This window comes from Tachypleus tridentatus, chromosome 13 (genome assembly GCF_004210375.1).
Source record: "Tachypleus tridentatus isolate NWPU-2018 chromosome 13, ASM421037v1, whole genome shotgun sequence".
NCBI lineage: Eukaryota > Metazoa > Arthropoda > Merostomata > Xiphosura > Limulidae > Tachypleus > Tachypleus tridentatus.
In genome coordinates, this window is record NC_134837.1 from 79,915,924 (window position 1) to 79,940,051 (window position 24,128).

Below are 24,128 nucleotides of genomic sequence, written 5' to 3' on the forward strand. Positions count from 1 at the left end.
TGCAAGGTATAAAACGTCCATCAAACCCATGTATAAGCATTGATGGAGTGGGAGGTTTTAGACTGTGTAATATGTATGCGTAATCGATTACATTAAAAGAATATTAACGTATTAAAAACGTGAACAAATAGACGTTGATGTAAAGTAACTAATATGTAAATTTGTTAACTGTAAGTTCTGCTGAATGGGTACGTACTTTTTTGATAGATATTTGTTTCAGTTTGTCTTTTAACCGAGGGCCTTGCGTGTCTAGCGTTATCAGAAGACCCATTTCTTGTCCTGTTAATGCCGTGAATGCATTATAGGAGTGACGATCAAATACTAATTTTCTAAATGTGAATGATTGGCACTTGTGTATTATCTATACCTTAGAAGATGATTAAAATGAACGTCTCGTGCTTACACAATTTTAAAGACTTAATTGAAGCCGTCAGTGACTTCCACTTTAAAAATGCACTGCATATACAGTATTTCGACGCCCTTTATATCACCTTCAGGAGTTATATGAAACATAGAATGTGAACGTGGGAGTATTTATGTTGGTTACAGGAACATAAAGTTTAGGTAAAGAATGATTGCAGAACATGTAAAAACCCAATAGAAAATTTCATTGGGAAGAAACTACAATGTTAGCTCAACATCACAACGCTACAGCTTTACATGTCAGAGAATTAGTAGAAATAATAAATTTTAAAAAAAAGTAATATTGAACAGTTGAAGGGTCATCAGTCAAAGCATTGATACTTGACGTAGTGTAATATAAAAGTTGTTTTAGGTATTATGTAAATATAAAAAGTAGTGTAATATCACGTGGCAGTAAAAGAAAAAAAAAAAGATACAAATTAGTATATCTTGTGAATAACTCCTGAAGGTGACGTAGAGGATGTAGAAACATGGAACACTAGTTTTAATTATATATTATTTTACCACTTTTCTGTTAAGAGTACGTCAAAAGTTGGCCGAGATGCTGTTGACTATCTGCCGTCCCTCTAGTGTTTTATTTCAAAGTAGGAACAATTGACGCAGATAGCTCTTGCGTAACCTTGTGCCTGCCCAAACAAATTATTAATATGTACAATGTTGGAGTTATGGAAAATAGGTTAATATATATAAGTAATAAACTGACTCTACTGGCAAACGTTGCAAATAACTCTCGGATACTTCTATTGTAGATGCGCCATCAGTGTGTACAAAATCGTGTAAGTTTTAACCATGCATACTGAAAATTCAGCGTTTTAGTGCATTTTTCGAGTATATCGATTAATATTTATTTATGTGGATTTGTGAGTATTGACATACTATCCATGTACTTTTTATTTGATATGATATTACTAGGTGTGTACTAATAGTTATCATACCGGCTGACGGACAGGAAGTCCTAAGTTCGAACCACTATATACTGCTAAACATGGTCACAGTATTAGCTATCGGCAGCGTTAAAACCTTAACAGTAAATTCCACTCTTTAGTTAAGAGTAGCCACGTAGACGACGAATGCTGTTGTCCTTCTGATCAGCGGTTCTAAATTAGAAATGTCCAAATCTCTCTCTGATCCGTATATCACATAGGGTCCAACATACCAAATACTTAAACCATTTACAAATATTTTACTTTGAAGAACTTGTACATTTAGGTAGGACACTCTGTATTAGTCATTTTATGTATAAAAATGTTATAATTCTCCAAAGTGTTCCTGTAAAATTATACTAAATGGCTCTGCTGAAATAGATTAATGGCATATGGTGACGCCCCCTGTAACGTACCAGCAACTCATTGTTTGCTTTTCATTTTAAGGTCTTACCACAGTAAAACTAAAATTCAATTCAACTAGTATTACAGAGAAATTAAATGCCATTTTGATCCAAGCCAGCTGGTATGAATAAGTTTGTTTTTCTTTGTAATGGATATCAAAATTACAGCGATAAAAAGACTATTTCACTACTGCTCCAGGACCGTTTTTAACAGGAAATATGTCAACTGTGAAATTTCGCAAAGAAATGTTTAAATTAAACAGTAATTGATTTGGTGATACGACATGAACGTTAAATCTTGTCTCAGGTTTCTTAACAACACTGCGGATTTTACCATCCTATTCTGATTTACCTTTCTCTAATTTTTCTAACCACACACAACCCCCTTGAATGTCGTTTAATTTTAACGTGGGAGGCATAATGCTTACATTACTTCTACAGAAATGGCCCGGCATGGCCAAGCGTGTTAAGGCGTGCGACTCGTAATCTGAGAGTCGCGGGTTCGCATCCCCGTCGCGCCAAACATGCTCGTCCTCCCAGCCGTGGGAGCGTTGTAATGTGACGGTCAATCCCACTATTCGTTGGTAAAAGAGTAGTCCAAGAGTTAGCGGCGGGTGGTGATGACTAGTTGCCTTCCCTCTAGTCTTACACTGCTAAATTAGGGACGGCTAGCACAGATAGCCCTTGAGTAGCTTTGTGCGAAATTCAAAATAAACCAAACCAAACTTCTACAGAAACTTTTAACAATTTGGCAGTTGCACAGTTTTCATACTTAGGCTTAGTTCCTTATTTGATTTTAGGGACGATAGGTTTACGTAAAAACTGTGAAGGATTTAGGTTGAAGCCCGCTACTAAACAAATCCGTCCTTTCAGCCATGGGAGCGTTATAATTCAACAATTAATTCCAGTATTCATTAGCAAGGAATATCCAAAGCGTTGGCTGTGGATGGTGTTAAGTAGTGACTTTTTTATAGTTTATTATTTGATACTTAGGAACAGTTAGTACAGGCAACCATCGAATAGCCTTGCGCGAAATTTAACAAAGAATATAGGTGCTTCGTCCTTAATAATATCTGAAGTAAAAAAATAGTGTGTTGAACAAACGTATTTTATTCACACGTTTTTTTAATTAATACACATGATGTGTAGCAGTATGTGTTTAGACCAGCACCCTTATATTCTAAATGATCCTAACAGCTGCAACCATAATCTCATATTCGCATCACCTTAACGCATGTTATTGAGAACAACCACACTGGTTGTAATGGTATATAATAAATGTTTTTGGTTTGAATAAGAACTTATTTTATAGCAAATGGGTTAAGTTGTACATTTATTAATGTTTATGTAACGTTACTACCAGATTCCATAGCAGTCAGTTCATAAAATATTAGTGGCCTGTTAGGGGAAATACTGCCATCTGCTGGTTACAAGTAATATCACTAACCAGCCAAATTTAATATCGTTAAAATTTAAACACATTATAACTGCGGTAGTATACCAACAATTTAATCTAAATTTTTAACCAAGGCCTAGAGGCTCATAGAAAGATGCTTTTTTTTTGTGTGCGTTTTGTTTTTGTTTGTCATATACAAAGTTATTGGTTATAGCCCCGTCATCTTTTGACCGATTTGAGATCTAATTACAGTTTTGAACTGAGGAGGTCAAACCCTTTCAATTGATGTATTTTACAACACCCAAGATCTCATAGATTAATTTACTGTAATCCCGCCTAAAAGAGGTTCGATTTGAAGATAAGTTGGTAAAAATTCTGATGACGAGTAATAAAATTGAATTGGGTATTTCTGGCGCACAAAAATATAGCTAATAAAAAAGGGAGGGAAAAAAAAGGTTTTGTAGATTAATTTACTCTAATTCTGCCTAAAAGAATTTCAAGTGCTTCAGCTGTTGAAAATTCCCTCATGTTTTATACAAATATTTAACGTTGGTAATCTTCAGTGGTTGTGCGTCTTACAAAACGCAGTTTCATGAGGTTAAGTTCAGTAATTAATTTTGATATTCGAATTTCTTTATAACTTGTAGTAAAAAATTAATAACTTTGTAAAAAAAAAAGTGTTGATCATCGTAAGAAAGCTTTACATTTTGAAGCTACTGCTGAACGGTTTCAGGAATATGAACTCCGTGTTCTAGTCCATGATAGATATCCCATTTTTAATGCTATAAAATTTAAAATAATCCGTTTTGTGTGATTTGCATTCAAACGCAGCAAAGTTCTTGATAAGTCTTGTAGCTGACATTCTCAACATCTGCTTTCCGCTAAAATCAGAGGTTTGATTCCCCTTGATGGACTCAGCAGATAACCTGATGTGGCTTTGCTGAAAGAAAACACACTCCTCAATATCTTTTGTTTTCCTTGAGGGGGGAGTCATATTTAGATGGAACGTCCCATTTATATTATTTGCATATTTCTTGATTATTTGTAATACGATGTTTTATTGTTGTTTTCTTTTTCGTTTCCTTTGTAAATCGTTAACATGGCGAGTACCAAGAGTGGCTTGATCTACTGAGCCAACTTTGTTCATGATTTCCCATTTATTTTATATAGACCAACGAGGTCTCACATACTCGATGAAGAAGAATTAGTGAGATAAGTAACCAAGTAATACGTCGTGGGATAAGCATAAACAACCAAGTTAGATTCCGTGGGATAACCTTCGAGGGTCAAGCTGCTGTCAAAAGCTTATCTACTTAGCTTTTCGTATACTATGAAATATGTTATTTTTATTATAATTTGCACTACTGGTGAATGTGCAAAAAAAAAGGTTAAAATTGATGTTTAGTAAATCAGAGCTATAAAGTAAAGATAAACGACTTCCATTGTGATGAATCAACACGGAAGATTCTGGTAATAACTCGTAAACTGTAAAAATAAGATGGTACTTCCAGACGTTTTTATATGTTTCAGTTCATTGTACAAAAACGTGGTCATTGTACAATGAACTGTACACGTATGAACATTAGTGCATTATTAGTTCAAGCTTAAGAGTAAGTTTATTTGGCAAGGAGTTTGTTGTTGTAATCGAAAGGTTGTTTTGAAATTCGTTATACGTTACTCATTACATGATTTTAGAACATCGTCACGGTTGGGTGTAAACTTGTTGTTTTCCATTGTCTGTTTATTTTATGAGGTGCCTTGTTCGAATTATATGCACTAGCCGATTACCTGTGGCGCCAGTGCATTACATCCGAGTGTGACGTATTCCTGACGTCATATCTGCACCTTGAGAATGGAGAAAAATAAAGTTTTCCGTGACGAGGAACGGGAAAATCGTGACCCCTATTGCAAGTCTGCATGCATACAGGATAAACATTTCACGAAGCTGGGGGTTGCACATGGCGTAATAAAAAGTTTGTTTCCAGTATGATATAAGCAAGAATTACATTATAGTATGTTATAAAGCCAGAAGTGGGATGAGAAGTCTATAAGTGATTTCCAGTTAGAGACTTGATGGTGCTATAACTGCTGTAGTAAATATTCAAATTAAAGAACAAACTCTTTTATCACTTAGTATAAATGAGATTTCATTCACGCATGTTTTAATCTAGCTTTTACAAGGTTGATGCTGAGAGAGGTTGTTCGAAATATATTTAACCCTAAATGTGTTGCAGTGACGTTTCAGAAAGAGCACCTTGTTCGTGTGGTAAGAAACCGTAATCTACCATTCCTTTATCAACTTTATGCTACCCCAAAAATATCTCTTGATCCCCTTATATCTTTTACATTTGTGATTAATAGCATTATTATCGTAATGTATTTATACAAAAACAACAACAAACCAAACACTAAATATTTTCCGAAATTTAGCGTGTTTTAGAGCAAAGACCCATTGCTGTACCCACCACATTGAATCGAATCACGGATTTTAGCGTTGTAAGTTCGTAGACTTACCGCTGTCCCATTGGGGGACTCCGAAATATAGTAAGTTCTTATGTTAAGTGGTCATCGTGTTGGTTTCTCTAGTGTACCATACTTCTAAATAAAGCTATAAACCACTGTTCAAATTTCAAGAAGGGGGGGTGTTACTAACAGGAAAAAAAAATATTGAAACTGCTGCTGTAAAGACATGTATGTGTGAGTAGATTTCAGGAGTTTCCCTTGTTAACTTTTTTCCTCTCTTTACTACATGAGTGGTGGCTATAAATATATCACTGCTCTATTTCTATTCCGAAAATATAATATACTCCATATAATCGCCAACAAGGCATCTCACTTTAAGCATGACGTACATGAGCATACAACAAGGTTATATCGTAAAAACGTGTAATTATATACATAGGTTCATGTAAGTGTATGTAATTCCTGTGTATTGCTTCAGGCTTTGTGTAAGTTTTCACAAATTATTCCTATGTAAGTTCACACAAGTTGCTCTGTATTATTATAGTCCTTATGAAACAGTATTTCGTTACAGTATAGCTTTGTTGTTGTCTATTACTGTAGTTTTTATGTAAATTTACACAAATTGCTATGTATTATTAGTCCCTGTGTAAGCTTACACTAGCTACTGATATTATTACAGTGTTTATGTGAGCTTACGTAAGTTGCTGCGTATTATTAGTATTTATGCAAGTTTAACAAATTGTTCTGTATTATTACAGTCCTTGCGCAATTTTACACAAATTGCTGTACATTATTACAGTCTTTATGTATTTTTACACAAATCGTAAGGAAAATTCAGACAATCTATAACGACACGTTTGTTGAACCTTTGCTACTTGGGAAAGTAAAGGTTATCGCTTTTCGATTTAGTCTGAAAGAACAGGCACCCTGTTTTCATTCTAAGTACCACTTTCTTTGTTTCCAAAGTTCCTCCTGGTTATTTTCGTTCTAGCAATTTGATTTTAGTGTCTTAAAAGAAATCTTCTTTTTTTGATTTTAAATGTGTCGTTTCGTAAGTTGCCTCTTGTTACTTGGTAAAGATAACTTAATAATATGAAGCGGTGTTGGTAATTCGAGGTGAAGAGCAACACTAGATAGTACTTGGTTCTTTCTAGTGGTACAATGCAATATCCAGTGAAATTAGAGCTGTTAGCTGCTGTCTTTTTGCACGTACCAATTACTTGTGTAAATAGAGTACATGTGCTAGTAGAACACACGAATAGTTAAGATTTTTGAACAGGAATACATTTTAGCTTATATTCAGTCGTAGCAACAGTCGATTCATGAATTATTGTGTATTGCAAGTAAATTGGAAATGTTGAATATTTCTATTGATTGTCTGTAAAATGTTTGTTTGTTCTAAAATGTTAATTCTAATTTGGTGACTAAACCAGCGACTCAGCAGATTTGTCTTCAGGCTTACGACACTAAAAGTCGAGTTTCGAAACCAATTGTAGGCATAGCAAATATATCCCATTATATAGCTTTGTGTTTAAAATAACCAACCTAAACACTATTGAAAATTATATTGGTCGTCCTACCTGTAGAGGAATGTAACATCATTCAATAATTTTCATAGGAATCGATTATATTAAGATTTGTTCGGTAAATATTTAAGGGAAAAGATGATAAAACCAATTTTAAGTAAGTAAACAGGTCAGCGTCCGTTGTCAAGGTGAGCAGTTACTCTGCTCACGAACGTAGAATGGCGTACTTAGTACTTAGGTTAAGATATTGATTTTAAAAAAAGTTGTGATTTTTGTAAGGAAACAAGAAGCACTCTGAGTTAAAAGTAACGGCCTTTCGAATCGGTTCTGAAATCTGAATCTTTATAGAAAACTTGTAATTTCATTAGATTAAAAGTCACTAGGTGGCGCGCCTGTGTGTGGAAAAGTGTTTAAACTTGGTAGTCAATAAAACTAGATTTATATTTATATTCTTTCATTCTACCTATTGGAAAACTACATTTGCCACAACACAACTTTAAATAAAGCAAATACATTTCTTAGAAACGCATCTTAAATGTACTATACACGTTCAGAAGTTTCAACACAGTTGTTTTTTAATACGATTCAGTTAAAATAGTGTTAAGTTTTCTTATTCATTAAAGATAATTTAATGAAACACGATTTTTTGTATCCGTTAGTTTTGTTCTTTATTCATTTATTTAAATCTTGTGACTACGAAATAAAAATTCGTCCAAGTATGAATCCAATACAATTATAATGCATCACATGTTACAAGGTTTATTAAAAACGTAATAAATGTAGAAAAAGTAGCAGAGTAAACGCCTTTATATTACTGATATGATATTTTCTTACAGTGGGTTCGAAATTGCGACGAAAAACAGGACAACATCTGGTTACTCAGAAGGAATATTACATTGAGTACTTAGAGTAAATTGAATCGCATCTTTCTATGTTGTTCACTAGAATATCAAAACTATGTGGCACGTGTGAATTTGTATAGAATGATTGGCTCCTGTAGAAAACGATTGTTGTGTAACCGTTCTATTATTCTATTAAAGTTATCTTTTTCATACTATTACGTAATTTTTATTATCAGAACTATTTAGCAAGTAGATAAAAATATTTGTGTTATAAATTGTGATTAACCGTGGTGTTGTATAATTTCAGTTGTTTGTATTGAATTTTCGCGCAAGTCTACGCGAGGAATATCTGCGGTAGCCGTCCAAGATTTAGCAGTGTAAGACAAGAGGGAAGGCAGCTAGCCATCACCACCCACTGCCAACACTTGAGCTACTCTTTTACCAACGAATAGTGGGATTTACCGTAAAATCATAACCCCCTCACGGCTGAAAGGGCAAGCATGTTTGGTGTGACGGGAGTACGAACCGGCGACCCTCAGGTTAGGAGTCAAGCGCCCGAACCATCTGGCCATGACGAATCGTATCATTTTAAATTTCCCTGCCAATGGTCAAACAGTAATCGTGAGGCTTATAAAGCTACAAATCAGATTTCGATACCTGCTGTTGGCAGAGCACAGATAGCCCATTGATCAGCTTTGTACTTAAAAACATTGTTGATACTCATCGTTGATGGGTCTTAAACTTCGTTATTAAACTAACAAATCAGCCATCATCGATTTTTTCTTCCTTATATCTATTTTATCAGAAAATATTGCATGTAAGCCATTAAAAATTGTCCGTCAGTCATCTGTAAATTCTTCTGAACATCAGACATCTGTTATAGTTTTATGTAGTATAACAGTAACATTTTCTTATAGCGAAGCTTTGGTATCAGTGTTCGTAGATGAAAGACCATACTGTTTGGGGTTTTAAGTTAAGAAAGATTAATAAACTCTATACATAACAAATGCAATTACGGTATATTTAATATCTGGAAAAATAATAATAATTGCACCACTCTTGGGTGGAGAGAGCGTGTGTGTACTCCATTTCTCAATCAAACAGCTTTTTCTTTTGATACACAATAACTCCCGTTGTCATCTAGAAAAAAAATAAAAAATAGAAAAAACAAAAACTTTGTTTTTTGTTGTTGTTACTATATAAATATGTTTGTATATTCTCGCGCGCTTTATGTGATACGTCAACCTGTAGTCGTCTCCTTCGCCTCTGGTTTTCTTTATTTATGGCGTGACATACGGATCTTAGTGATTCAGCCAATTCTTCCTTGCCAGTTTCTGTAACATCCGGGAAGTTATGCATCGCAACTTGTGGTTTGGATTCTTATACTTCAACATTTAATTTCTCACTTTATTTGTTATGATTAATTCGGAAGACATTGTTTTGGTACGTACAACCATCATGTTAATGTTGTTGTTTTTCTTGAAGGTTTTTCACAAAGGTTATTACTTTGTTGATATTGTATTCGCATTCCCTGATTTAAAATTTTGAAGCGATTAAAAATTCAGATACTTTTAGGACATTATGCATTCTATGATATATAATAATACATTTTTAAACATTTGAGGTTGCCGAGCCATGAATTCTAATGAAAATTTTCAGCAGTAACAGGGAATTTTGTATAGGAACTACGCATGCTCGTTAAAAATGCATTGGAATTAATAAATACAGATGTTTTTATACACGTATTCTTATTTTCACTGTGCCTACAACTGTTTAGCAGAATTAATAATTCCCTTTCTCTGATAAGCTTCAAGATTCAACCATAAGAAAACAATAGAATTACAAGTCGGAACCACTGTATTTGAAATTCTAACGTCTCTTTGTCAAGTATTAGCAAAGATCACATATTTCATTGTCCGGTATTGGCATTTGGTTTAAAGACTTTCAAAATAATACTAGCGAATACTAAAGATTTGTTCATAGATAAAACTGTTAAAAACGAGTTTCGTTAACTTGACCTAATATCAGTGGATACAATTGTATGAAATGTTTAATACATTAACGATACTTAAGTTTTAATGTGGCAAGTTCCCCTTTTAATTTAATACAAAGATAGTTGAGTTACATGCCAGTTATTTCCGTGAAATGAAGAACAAGCTTTAGATTTTCAAGAAAAGGATGTGGACGGAATAAGTGAGTTATGTGGAAAACAGAGAGAGAGTGACATTTCCGTCACAACAAGGTCGAGCTCTCCACAAACAGTGTTGCCAACTGTTTACTAAACCCTAAAATATAGCTGTTGCGCACGAAAGGCCTAATTGTGACGAAGGTAGATGAAGTTTTGCGCACTGACTTTAAGCAAAATGCTTTAAAAAGAAGCCAGAAATCTTAGAAATTAGTTCGGTAAGGCTTCTTGATCCTGGTGTGTGCACTAAGTAGCACCTTGTTTGTGCACGTAGAACCTACTACTAGATTTCAAAACAACCTCGTGTAGTTTTGGTATTAGGAAAAGAGACTTAATTAATTTTTTCAGTTTGCGATTTTTGTGGTGATTCAGCAGCGAATCGAGTCATTGGTGCCAGAGAGAAAGCTCTAGAATGTGACTATAAAAGAAAAGAAATGTGTAGAAACAAAAATACTGTCCCCAAGATTTGCAGCTACTATGTACCAGAGTCTACGGATTTGTTCTAGTCAGACGATGAGTAGGAAGAAACGTACCAGAATATGAATACATTTATACCAAAGCCTGCAGGTTTGTTTTCATGTGGGACAGTGGGTAGCATCATGACAGAATATGAATCCGTTTGATAGAATGTAGCTCGTATGAAACGGTTGAAAACAGACAGCAATGACGCCTGCAACCAATGGTTTATTAGAGTTCATTAGATGTAACTGTAAAACAGACTGCTTGAATCTGAGATGTTAGCTGTAAAAAGCTCCCCAACTCATCGAAGGTGTCAAAGCTCGGTCCAGCCAGAATGAAATTATATTAAAAATGACTAAATGCAGAAGAAATAATAGTTGTATGTGGTTGGTTTTTTGCGATATTGGAAAAATATTCACACCCCAATATGACGTATGCAGCTTAAGTTTAGTGGAGACAAACGTGGTTCTTCGTTTCACACTTCACTCAAATAATATTATTCATACTGTTACGTTTATACGCCGTTACCAGTTGTTCAGAATTTTTTTAAAGAAAAAGTAATGATTTCCATTCTGAACAGAGATGCCCAGTTTCAAGTACTTCATTTGTTTGTATATGAATCAGGGCTATTAAAAATAAAAACCTTTTATATCTTTAAATTAGTTAAAGGGTGTCGTATTAATAATCAGTTCATTTTTCTTTCTTCTGGATATTAGCTAAAACAACAAAATTTAATTTATTACCATAATGTGGAATCCAGTTTCTAATGGTACTTATATATTATTTAATAAACTCGTAAACTGACAGACTTCAAACTAGTTTGAGGCCTGGCATGGCCAAGCGTGTTAAGGCGTGTGACTCGTAATATGAGGGTCGCGGGTTTGCATCCCTGTCGCGCCAAAGATGCTCGCCCTCCCAGCCATGGGGGCGTTATAATGTTACGGTCAATCCCACTATTCGTTGGTAAAGAGTAGCCCAAGAGTTGACGGTGGGTGGTGATGACTAGCTGCCTTCCCTCTAGTTTTACACTGCTAAATTAAGGACGGCCAGCACAGATAGCCCTCGAGTAGCTTTGTGCGAAATTAAAAAAAACAAACAAACTAGTTTACAGTTTGTCCAAGGTTAGGCCTACAGTCATATCGGTTAAATGGAAATGTTTAGTTTTACATGATTGTTAAACAAAAGCATCTTTCGACCACAACTAAAGATGTTTTAGTTTATTGTGTTAAATATATTTTAATGTGTTGTAAAACACGTAAAATAAACTTGGTTTTAATCAAATCCGACAATTAATAGTGAAATTATGGTTTCTCGTAATTTTTCATTAAAAACAAAACAAGAAACATTTCCCCTTAAAGTGAGAATAATCCAGTATTTATTAGAACTTTCGGTAAAGTAAAAGGAGCGTTTAAACGAGCACAATGCATCAAGTTTTGTTACTATTGTATTTTTCTGGATATTATTAATATAAAAAGAAACACCTAATAAAAACTAAGAATCTGAATATATAAAAAAATAATCAAATTGGAATTTAACATAAAAATAATCGAATTAATCCCATCGTTGTCATATTGTGGCTCTTGTTACACCAAGAGTTCATGAAAATACGTCAAACGCTAACTGTACCATATATCCTACAGCCAATGCCGACGAGGCTTTTAGTATAATACCAAATCTCGTCAGGTCACCTGGAATACGACATCATTACTCTTTTAATGAAAAACAACTGTTAAGGTGTTATAATCAAGTTATTTATTATCAATGTTATTGAAATTATTTACAAACCATATTTTCGTTAGGCATTAACACACACTATTTTGTATTTGAATTGTTTTTACACTCGTTCACAAGAATTGGAAGTGAACCAGCAAGCTAATCCGGTACCAGTGCTGTTCAAACAACTACAGCGTAAACGGAAGAAAACTACAATGGTATATCTTAAGAACCCATCAGTAAAAGCTGAAGATAATACCGAATTGCCTCTAATTATCGTCCTTTCTGGTTTTTGTTTTATAAAGCTTACCTTGTGTGACAGCAAAAGTAATCGAACATGTAATTCACTTCTATTACCATAATTTTAATTTGAAATAAAAGTAAATCACACACACACTTATTAGGATTAAAATCAACATATTGCATGTGAAAAATCGAACCTGGAATTGCACAGAAACTGTAATTAGTGCCCTCCCTTACAGTTTGCAGCGCCCCAGTGGACGTTAAATAGGGGCATCATAGTATGTCAACCACCCTACATTCGTTATATCCAATATCGACGAGATATGTTTTGTTCTTGTCGTTCAAGTTTCGGTTTCTAACGTATGGTGTCGTGTGAGAATCGCTCACCAGTCATGATATTTCTAAGCCATATTTTTGTATGTCTTTTCCTTTTTGTTGTTACAGTAAATAATTGGGGTGTAATTTACCTTGGGATAAGTTATTGAAGTGATACTGTCGCAACGCTATGTCGTGATATCAACGGCAGCTGTGATGGCAGGTCTTTAGAAAAATCTTGTTGCTGTGCGACTTTTGTATCACCCTGTATTGTTTGGTAGTCATCAGATGTTGTTCGTATCATATAGAAATGATGCAAACATAGATATGTACATATATGAAATAAAAAGTGCCCCGTGTCTGTCGGCAAACCTAGGTGTTAAAAATGACTTCTATTACGTATTCAGGAAGTAACAAATTTTGGAAAGGCTTAAAGATAGTATCTGAATACGTTTGTACAAATGCTGTCTGTGTTTATTTTGGTATAGATAAAACAGTAGTGCATACGGTACCAATGATTTACGTGTTTAAAACTCAGAGAACAGTCATGGTTTTTGTGTTGCGAAGACTGTTACAAGTGCTTCACCTTTTTCTAATTTTTATTTAATCAAAATTGAAAAAGTTATGAGGACAGTTGGAAAGTGTTGACGAAAGTAATGGTGAAGATGTAAAAACTCAGGTCACTGCATAGTGTAATTTTCATGCCTCGTCAAACCACTTACAAAAAAAGTAATTTCTGTCACGTTGCTCTTTTAATCTCGATACCAGGCCACAAGCATCTGTTGCTCTTGAGTGGCTAGTTGAATTGGGGAATGACGTAACTGCCACCTGTTTGACGGCGTGACTAGTTCGTTAGTTTAGTTTAGCTCTGAGTCAACTTAAACTGTAACTAGCCAGCTAGTTGTTACGTTCAGTGAGGAACGTGTTTCGTTTTACTGTTATTAAAAGTGCATAGGGTTAGTCTTGTTTAGCAAGCATTACGAGTTTTGACAAAGAATAACGGGTACCTTATGATTCAACTATAATTCAGATAGAGGTGGTTTCCTTATTTAGATAATAACTTGTCGCCACTTTAATATGGCGTTCTGTTAGTAATACATCATCTTGCACAAGTACAGAAAAAATGCCGACCAAGTTCGAGGTACCGTCCCGAAGTCTTCACGTGGCAGGACCTGTATGGGGGTACCACCCTCAGTTCCTAAAGTGGAAGACGTGGGCACAGCCCGCCAGGCCTATACATACCCTGGTATGTATAAATTGTAGTATTTTAAACTGTGACTTAGGGTCCATAACCTCTCTAAGACATTTCTGTTGACAGAACCATCGTTTAAAATCAACCCGTGACTGATTTATCCCAGTCAATACAGTAACTTAGGGTTTTGTTTTGTGTGGGATAAAACTTAAAATTCGACAAAACATACAAAAACTAAATAAATGTTACTATAAGAAAACACACACTCGTCTACAGATTCATCTATCATTGCAGTAGTAACATTTAAAAACTACTTCTTTCTAAACAATCGGTTTAATCATTTTACTCAATATTCATGTCTGCCATAGCCTATCATTTTAAATATCAGTCGGGGATTCCTTAAATGGTATTTCCAACGGACTGTTTATCGTACCTGATGAGTCTTAGTATTGATTAAAGGCCTAGTTGGTGCTGGATATAACAGGTGTGGTTAACATTATTCACCTTTGCTTTCACTCATGGGTTCTTAGAATTACTTATTGTTTTAACTTTCATCAGTTGTTCTCATCAATAAAGAAAAATTCGAATACTGACAGCAACTTTATAAACTCGGAATAATTGTTTTTCAGTGATACAAAGCTACTAAGGCAACATATTTGAAACGGAAGGAACTGTCAATAATAGTAGTAGTAATTTCACGACACCTGATTTTTTGCGACATATTTTTCTTTTAAAAAAAAAAGATAATTTACTAATGATTAAAATAAATTATTTTCAAGGCGTATTCAAACAGTTAAATTTATGTTAGTGAAATGGATATTTTTAAACAATAAATGGATTATTATATGACCAACCAATATTTTTGTTAGAAGTGGCGAGTAAGGACGATTAAAACTGACTCTCATAAGTATTTTATAGACATAGAGGGAACTGAGAGGTATGTTTGTTTTATAGACATAGAGGGAACTGAGAGGTATGTTTGTTTTTATGCCTACTAGTCGTACGTGTGCCAACAGCTGTCAAGTGAATTAACATGCACTAAGATTGGAATTCAATAAATTTGGAGTATGCATGTGCAATACTTTTGCACGCAGTTGAACTGTTTTAGATTGCTGAAAAGTGTGAAGCAATAAACCAAAGCTTTGTTGTTGTATTAATCTATGAGATGAAAGTTTCCATATGCTAACCACCGACTTTTTTTCTTAGTGCCTCATTTCCCTACTGCTCCATATTACACGATGTTGAACTTACAGTACTAGATACCAAAAAAATACAATTAACTTTTGTTAAAATGATTATTATAATTGTCATAGGTGTTGTATTCTTGCTAGTGGTTTTTAGGTATGTTTGTTTTACATTATCAATACTGTATTGGGAAACATGCGTCATGAGGCTTTTTAAAACTACTAGGAAATGTTTTGAATACGTTTAGCTTAAAGCTCAGGTACGATGTAGTGAAATTGTGAAACGAACTTGTATTACAGCTGTAATATTACATCAAAACTGTGTTATTAAAGCTTATTAACCATTTGTAATTGATGCAAAAAATTCTACGCTTGACTAATCATGTGCTTATCGCAGTTGGCCTCCAAATTGTGGGAAATATTTCCTGTTGTAATGTCAGGTTTTCAACTGATTTATTTCTACTTGCAGGACCTTAACAGATGAAACACATGAAAGCTAATCTGTACTATAGTTACATCGATGTTTTGAAGGTTAACCCTGCACCATAGTAACATCGATGTTTTGAAGGTTAACCCTGCACCATAGTAACATCGATATTTGAAGAGTTAACCTTGTACCATAGGTTACATCGATATTTTGGAGATACATGTGGACAGTAATTAATAATGGACGGGGTGGGAGTGTCAGAAAGAGATTTAGCGGATGATAAATTAGACATACCATTTCCCAGTGGGTTAGAGATAAGTTAACAATTATAACGCTAAAATCCAGATTTCGATTCTCGACGATGGAAAAAGCGCGCAAATACCCATTGTGTAGCTTTGTACTTAAAATCAAAGACGCACTTCATTTTCTTAGATTTACTAACAACTTTTATTCATGAACCACTGAATAAATAAATTACCATTACGTCAAGGAGTCAGTACTGAAATTGTACGCCTATATCGTGCTAGTTTGTGCTACACATCCATGACATCATTGGTTTTCTAACAGTTATTGCCCAAATTATTTTTCATATAAAACTTGTTTTTTGTAAAGCAAGGAAGTATATCTATTTTGTCCTATTCTACATTTTCACTGGAACTATGCTATAAGTAAGGTCTGAAATACATTTGGCTAGGCCTGGCTTATTATTTATCGTGCTGGGTTGTGTACCAAAAGGACAAAAGATGATATCGCGCTATGCCATTAAACTCACGTTCCACATTTTCAAGCGAGGATTGCGTTATAACTACGACAGTCAGTCGTGCTGTATGTTAGGCATATATTCTAATAATAGGTCGTGAGTGCTGTTTACTTATTGGCCGAGTCAAAGGCTGTGTGTGTGTTTTCTTATAGCAAAGCCACATTGGTCTATCTGATCTGTCCATCAAGGGGAACGAATTTCTGATTGTAGCGTCATAAATCCGAAGATTTAACAGCTGTCCCACCGGGACTCCAAAGGAACTCTGGACGTTGTCTTTGGTCTTGCTTGACCTAGTAGTTATAGTGCTCGATTCGCAATCGAAACTCGTTGCCAAACATGCTTACCTTTGCAGTCATGTGGTCTTTATAATACACTGTTAATCCCACTGTTCGTTGGCAATGAATAGCACAAAGTTGGCGTTGCTGTCAAACTGTCTACCCTCCAATCTGTCAATAAAAATTATGGATGGTTGCTCATGTCGCCCTCGAGTAGCTCTGCATGAAAGTCAACAACCAAGCAAACTTTGTTTTCATTTAACCCACGTGTCACATAAAGCGCCATTCCGATTGAAAATACAAAATAGTTATGGTATTAAAGTTTTAGACATTAAGGACTGGTGTAGTGAAACAGAGAAAATACTCAAGTTTCTGTTTTCAATAATTAAACATTGAGCTCTTATCACACTTGTAAAAGATATCTATATATAATGTATACTTCGTAAAAATATTACTGTTCCTTTAACACGCTTCTTGATGACGATAAATCTACTTGAAATAAAAATTTATCTCAGAACGGCTGGTGTGGGTATTAATTCTTTTATTGATAAGGAGAGAACAACGTTTTGACCTTCCTGGGTCATTTTCAGGTTAAGAAAGAGAGGATTTGAATGTGACTGTTGCCGGACACACGTCTTTATTGATAAGGAGAGAACAACGTTTTGACCTTCTTGGGTCATTTTCAGGTTAAGAAAGAGAGGATTTGAATGTGACTGTTGCCGGACACACGTCTTAGAGACGAGAGTATAAACGGGTACGGGATTGTAGGGGGCGTTGCAGGTGGATGTTAGGGCATTAACTAGTATAGGTATAAAGGTGTTCCTTTATATTGGTTTAATTTTGGTTTTAGTTGCTGTATAAGTAGGGCTTCTTTGCTTTTGTGTTTGTTTATATTTGTTTCCTTACTTAATATCTGGGTGTTTTCTGTGGTTTTTTTTGAGTTGCAGTGTTCGAAAATGTGTGAAGGTGTTTTTTTGTGTTCTTTGAATTCAGTTTCCATTTTTCTGCTTGTTTCTCCAATATAGAAGTTGTGGCAGTTGTTGCATTGTATATTATAAATAATGTTGGTGTTGTGTTTGTCAGTGTAGTTTTTACACAGTATAGACTTTAGTTTTGTACCTGGTTTTGAGTACATTTGGTGTTTACTGGAATCTTGTGTTTTGTTAAGTTTTTTCCAAGTGTTGGTTATTTTTTCGCTGATATCGGGAACATATGGTATGCAGCAGTATAAGTTTTTGTAGTTTGTTGTATCTTGGGATTTATTGCTGTTTGTTTGTTGTTGGTCTGGGTGTGTGCATATAATTTTTTCCACGTTTTTTTGAAGAAATTTATTGATGTTGATGAAGTATTGTTTTATTTTATCGTTAATTTTATAGGGTGAACATAGTTTTGTGGCTGTGTTTGTTTGGTTTCTTAATATGTTGTTTTTGTTTTGTTTTGTTTTATGTGCTGAATCTAATAGAATGTGTAATCCAGTATCGGTGAACACTGCAAATCAAATAAATAAAACATAACCATAGAAAACACCCAGATACTAACTAGGGAAACAAATATAAACAAACGCAAAATCAAAGAAGCCCTCCTTACACAGCAACTAAAAACAAATTTAAACCAATACAAAGAAACACCTTTATACCTATATTAATTAATAACCTAACATCCACCTACAACGTCCCCTGCAATCTCGTACCTATTTATACTCTCGTTTCTAAGACGTGTGTCCGGCAACGGTTAGTTGCAAGCTCTCTGTCAACCTGAAGATGACCTAGGAAGGTCGAAACGTTTTCTGCTTATCAGTAAAAGTGTTAATACCCATACCAGCCGTTCTGAGATAATTTTTTGTTCCTTTAAGAAATGAGTGTTCTTGTACGAGAGCTTAAGTAATTACTGTGATTTATATATACTCAGTTTTGTGTATTTATCTTATTAACAGATTGGCGATTTTAGACGTAACCATTAGGAGTATATTATAATCAATAATTTTGTTTGTGTAACGTCATACTCAACAAATATAATGGAAATGTTTTAATCCCCGTAAAGTAATTTTTATGTAGGAGTGTGAAACTAAAGAAGAATCTAATGTTAACCACATTATTTGCGGTGCCGACGAGGCCCTTTGTCATAGATATTTCGAATATGCACATAGTAGCTATACCATTATTGTATCAAATCATAAAATAACACGATATCGTGTGTAGCACTTTGCGATAAGTTTTTCACTGTCCAAACCTTTTATTTTACTGAAAGAAAAAGGAAACGAACTTTCTAATTTCAACGTAAATTTAAATTAAACTAATATTTTATGAAATCTGAGAAAAATCAAATTAATCGCTGTAGAGGAACAGTCAATTGTGCAACTTCTGCTAACATTACAATATAACCTACAGCATGTGTGTTTTTTTGTCCTCGCGATTTAGTTTTGCGAAACTTTGTTGTTTTATATCTGATCAATAGTTTTTGGTTACTTAAAATTAAGTATACGTCAACAGAGTATATGTACCCTTCAATATAAATGTTCCATATTAGCGTATATTGTTCATTGTACTTTATCTTCCACGAACTTCCTGGTGTGCTTGGCACTTACAGGCTTGATTTATCACACCCGTGCCATGTTAAAGAGACAGTAATAATTATATAATGCAGAACAATGTCAATGTTAATTATAGAAAGGATTGTTAAAGAGACGTGAAAACACGGAAGGAAGTTTTGGTTTTTTACAGTGAACATGGCAACCCATTGACCAAAGCAATTGTTTCGTCTGTATTACAGGGCTGGAGGTATGCTCAGCAGTAGGCTTATTCTCTTGTTAAAGTTTAGTTATTGCAGGTCGTGACTGCTGTATGTGTCTATGTATACACGCACACACATCTCTTGGAAATTCGTGCGCTGTCCACTTCCGTGATTATTGCAAAGCAATCAAAATATTGCGTTATTAAAGGCATACAACACTTGGCTGGTGTAATGTGTATAATTATTACAAAGCAACCAATATATTACGTTAATAACAGCACACAACTCAACTGGTGAAATGTGTATAATTATTGTATCAATACCAAAGGTCTCATGTTAAAACACTGCTGTTTTTTTTATTTGTTAATCGCGTAATACACGTACATTTAACACACGTTTTATAGACGAACAAGTGTGCTAACAAACATATGATAAAATTAAAGTTGTGGATATAAATAGCCGAATCTATCAAATTAAGGGGATATTGAGTCGTGAACAAACTTTGATATGACAATTATGACATGTCAAGCTTCATTCTTCAGTGATTATATCTCAAATGTTACCTCGAAGCAGTGAACAATTACATCTTGTGTGCCCCAAAAACTCTTACGCCACTCTTGAGGTTTTTTTTTTTTTTTTTTGTATGAATAAGTCCTGTATATCTTATTCCATTGAGTTTAGTTATAATTAGCAGAAAGTACCATTCAATACAGTTTAAACCAGTACCGTGTGACTGACTGCAAGGTCAGTACTATTTTGTCAAACAGTAGTATACGGCTGGACCGTTTAACGATGCGGTTAGCGAGATTTGTGTTTATTATGTAGTTTTACATGTTTGGGGTATTTTGGTTTGAAATACTCCTAAGCACCTACAAAACAAGAACACTTAAATACAAACCCAGAATATTACTTATTTGTCATATCACAAGGTTTTCTTGTAGTTTTGTAGGCCAAACAAAAGTACATTTTCAAGAGTTCTCTTTTATCATTGATGAAGAATTACTAGGCAAATAAATTGCTTTGAATTCGTGACAAGGCGTGGTTCTCTGAAACCGGTCAAACCTACTGTTGAAGGACATGCCATCTCAGACAAGTTTATATATATGCCTTCAGTAATTGAAAACGATATAAAACATTCACGCAGTGACCGTTCGTTTTCAAGTAATTTATTTATGATATAAAAACTGTAAAATATAAGATGAAAGATTGACTCAATGTAATGTTTTCGTGGACAACTAGTGTTTGTAAGAAATTAACCTCGCTTTAAAGTGATCAAACATTCGTATTTAAGTACACTCGTGCTATTAGTTTTATAAAATTGTATTTTCTGTTTCAGTGGTTTTCTTAACAGTGAAAATTTAATGGAACTTTCTTGAACCCGATGTTAATTCATGCTGTGCATTTGTTTGTTCGCAAACTTCTCCCACAATTTTGGAGCTAGAAAAATTAAACTTGTTGGCGAACTCTGGGTAGCCTGGGAATAAGTAGTGTCTATCTGTATAGGCTAGAACGAGTCCAGAACGTCATTCATACAGATGAAGATTTTTGGGAAGGATTTCATAGTTCGTAAATCCTAATCTAGCATTATATATTTTGTAAATCCCCACCCACTTCCACCTGTCGAGGTGATGTGTTTTATATGTTTGAAACTTTGTTCATACTCCCATTCACAAGCTAGAGCATTTTGGTGTAGATAGCCTAGCTGCTTTGTGCCATGAAACACCAAACCAACCAACTAACCAAGCTAGAGAACCAAGCATGGCGCACTTTATCAGGTATCACCTACTAGTGTCTTCATTTAACGACTTTGTTTTTTTCAGGTTCGACCCCTTCTCCTTGGAATAGCTATAAAAGTAATTGGGGATATTAAAGGGACTTGATAAAGATGAACAAAGTTTTCATAATATCCCTGGCTGTTTCTGAACCCTATCGTGAATTAGGGTAAAGAAATTCGAAACAAACTACTTACCACGTTAAAGGGAAGTCGAGAAGTTTGATCAGTACATTGAGGTCTGTGAACGAAGGGAAGGGGTTTTGTTTAGGGTTTCTTTTATACTAGTTGTTATAACATGCCATCATTCTAATTGTTGAGTTAATCAGTTACAGTCGAAATGTTTATTGTATAATTATTTCACCAATACAAAACAGTTAGATCGATCTTGTCACAACAGTCTGTTTTTATTTGATACTTATGTGAGTTTTTGTACTCAGATCAGCTAAGTATTACTACAAGACGTAAGCAACAAGAAAAAAGTACTGTTATGAAGTTGGGCCTAGCACGACCTAGTTATTAACGTGTCGAACTGTGGATTTGAGGTATTGTGCTTCATGTCACGTTACCCCCCCTTCTCAATAAAAAAAAAAAAAAAGAGAGAGAGAGAAGCACAACTGATCCGCAATTTTTGATCTTGGCTGGGTTGTACAAGATACCATGAAATCTCACTTTTTGGTTTGACAAGAGTAGCCCAAAATTTGGCGGTGGATGGTGTTATCTAACTTTTTTTTTTTTCTAATCTGTCACATTAACATCAGGGACGACTAGCGTAGATAGCTCTCGAATATCTTTTATAGTTCGTTTTTCTCAGAATTATTACATAGTTATTTTTAAATCGATAATTACTCATAACAAGAGAACCGCAGAAAATTATAAAGCTGCTCTCGCTGTAAAACCTCTTGAGACAATACCGCATGTAGAAGACTTCATTAAACTATGCGTAATTAACCTCTACCCATCACGCTTACAACAGATGATGTGGTTAGTCTTCATGATAAATAAATTTGAAATGATTAACAACTGCCTATTGCACATTGAAACATGAATATAATCTGAGAGGAATAACCTATAAAAGTATCTGAATAGAAAATAAGGTGTTTTGTTTTTTAATTAATTCAATATTTTTTTAGAAACTGTTGCCCTTTTGAACTCTTTTCACCTAATAAACTATTATAACTGTCATTCCAAGAGCAAATACATGACTGTTCAGAGACGATATACCAATAACGTTTACAATATTGATACAATAAACATGCCAAAATACTACTATACATCTTAATATGTTTAGGAGTGATATATCAACAACGTTTAGAACATTGGTACAATAAACTACTACTATACAGCTTAACAAGCACATTTTGTATTGTATATACAGAAGCGCATGCCAGGATAATAATTAAATAACATCTTTTGTGTAGTTTTGTAATTATATGTCTTGCTTACTTTGTATTCGACTAGTGACCCAATTTATTTTAACAAGACATTTGTTAATTATGAAAGGGTATAAAAAAAACTTGATGTTCAGAGTTCCTCTTATGATTTACAGATTATTTTGAGCGCATTTTGCTTTTGTTAACTGTACAATATAACCAGCCTCGAGTTTTTCGATACTACTCGAAACCTGATTTCAAATGAAATTGGACAGCTTTATTTCAGTGGAGGAGGGGGGGGGTTGTTGTATGTGAAATGACGTTGTTGAATAGGCTTCGCAATATCGAAAGTTTACTCCGTCTTTTGGAAGTAATTTGTTTTAAAATCTCTTGATCATCTTACATAAAATATGTATATTTATGTCAGTAGTTCTAGTTTCGAATTTAAAATTATTTTTAATAAATTCAGCTTGAAACAAATACTAACATTATGGCGGCTTGGCAAAGAAAAAAGACATTAAGATATAGGACATATCAATACTACATTGTTTGTCAAAAGTTCGTACTAATGATTGCATTAACAGATGATCCACATTCTGTTTTATTCTAAATTGAAAATTCAATTTCATATACAAGTGTGGTATGTAAATAAATCACGAAGAATGTTACTATAGCATGATTTTGGTTTAAAAAGAGAGACAGAGAGGGAGGGAGAAGTATAAATGAATATATAATGTTAATCAGTGAAATTTAAGTTCCGCTAAGATAATTTTGATTCAACAGGTTGGTTACCACGAGAAAAAAAAAAAAAAAAAACCTGTATGAAACCCAGTGTGTGTGTCACGTCACGGTTGATTTCTCGAAGTAGGAAGAGTCATAAAAGCCAAAATACATTTATTCAAATAGAATAGTTCGATTACTGTCTGCCCATTACGATTTTTGACAGGGTGAAACCTTGTAAGTGTGGTGGTATAACAAGATTAAAGACATAGTGTGGGATCATCTAAGCTAGAGCCAAGTACATACAATTTATCATTAATCTTATTAAAGCTACCAGGAAATTGCCGTTTCTCTCGTTTAAAATCCTTGTTTCATCCTATTCACACTACCAGGAGATATGACCACTTGCGTTGTTTGAAATCCTTTTATCTTATTAACACTACCAGGATACATGCCTAGTTTCGTAAAGGCGTTGCTTCAGATTGGCTTGGGATGTTTCTTGGAGTCCACTTCTGTTCTGAAAGCTCTGCTACAGAAGGTTTTCCACTTCTGTGAAAAATAATGAAGTCTTCCTTATTTTGAAATGTTGTCCAAAGGCATTGGATTGGTTACCTTTATCTTGCTATATGGAACGGAATGTGAAATAAATGTCTAGGTATTAAGTTACTCTTGACTGTATTAAACTATCAAATGGCCGGAAAGTTGCTCTGAAAGAAAGATAGATATTAAGCATTAATACTCGGAACAGACGATCCCATAACACCGAAATGTTTTTATTTAATTAGACACGCAACGTTTCACTTT

General features: G+C 34.4%; 1 protein-coding gene and 1 long non-coding RNA gene across 6 annotated transcripts in view; one reads left to right on the forward strand and one right to left on the reverse strand.

Moving 5' to 3' along the window:
- The window catches only part of LOC143240036 (serine/threonine-protein kinase 26-like), a 73,815-nt gene that overhangs the window by 19,192 nt on the left and 30,495 nt on the right, over positions 1-24,128 (forward strand). Inside the window, exon 2 of one of the 5 annotated variants that reach the window (XM_076481815.1) lies at positions 8,285-8,516. The exons of 3 other annotated variants lie outside the window; for them this stretch is intronic. In XM_076481815.1, coding sequence (XP_076337930.1) covers positions 8,478-8,516 — 39 coding nt within the window. In that variant the 5' untranslated portion in view covers positions 8,285-8,477. Of the gene's footprint in view, positions 1-8,284; positions 8,517-13,755; positions 14,139-24,128 lie in introns of those variants that run through there. One more of the 5 variants, XM_076481812.1, reaches the window with a different exon arrangement.
- The window catches only part of LOC143240038 (uncharacterized), a 57,310-nt gene continuing 55,182 nt past the window's right edge, over positions 22,001-24,128 (reverse strand). The window contains exon 3 of the long non-coding RNA XR_013021529.1: positions 22,001-24,031. This is a non-coding gene — a long non-coding RNA (uncharacterized LOC143240038). The remainder of the gene's footprint in view (positions 24,032-24,128) is intronic.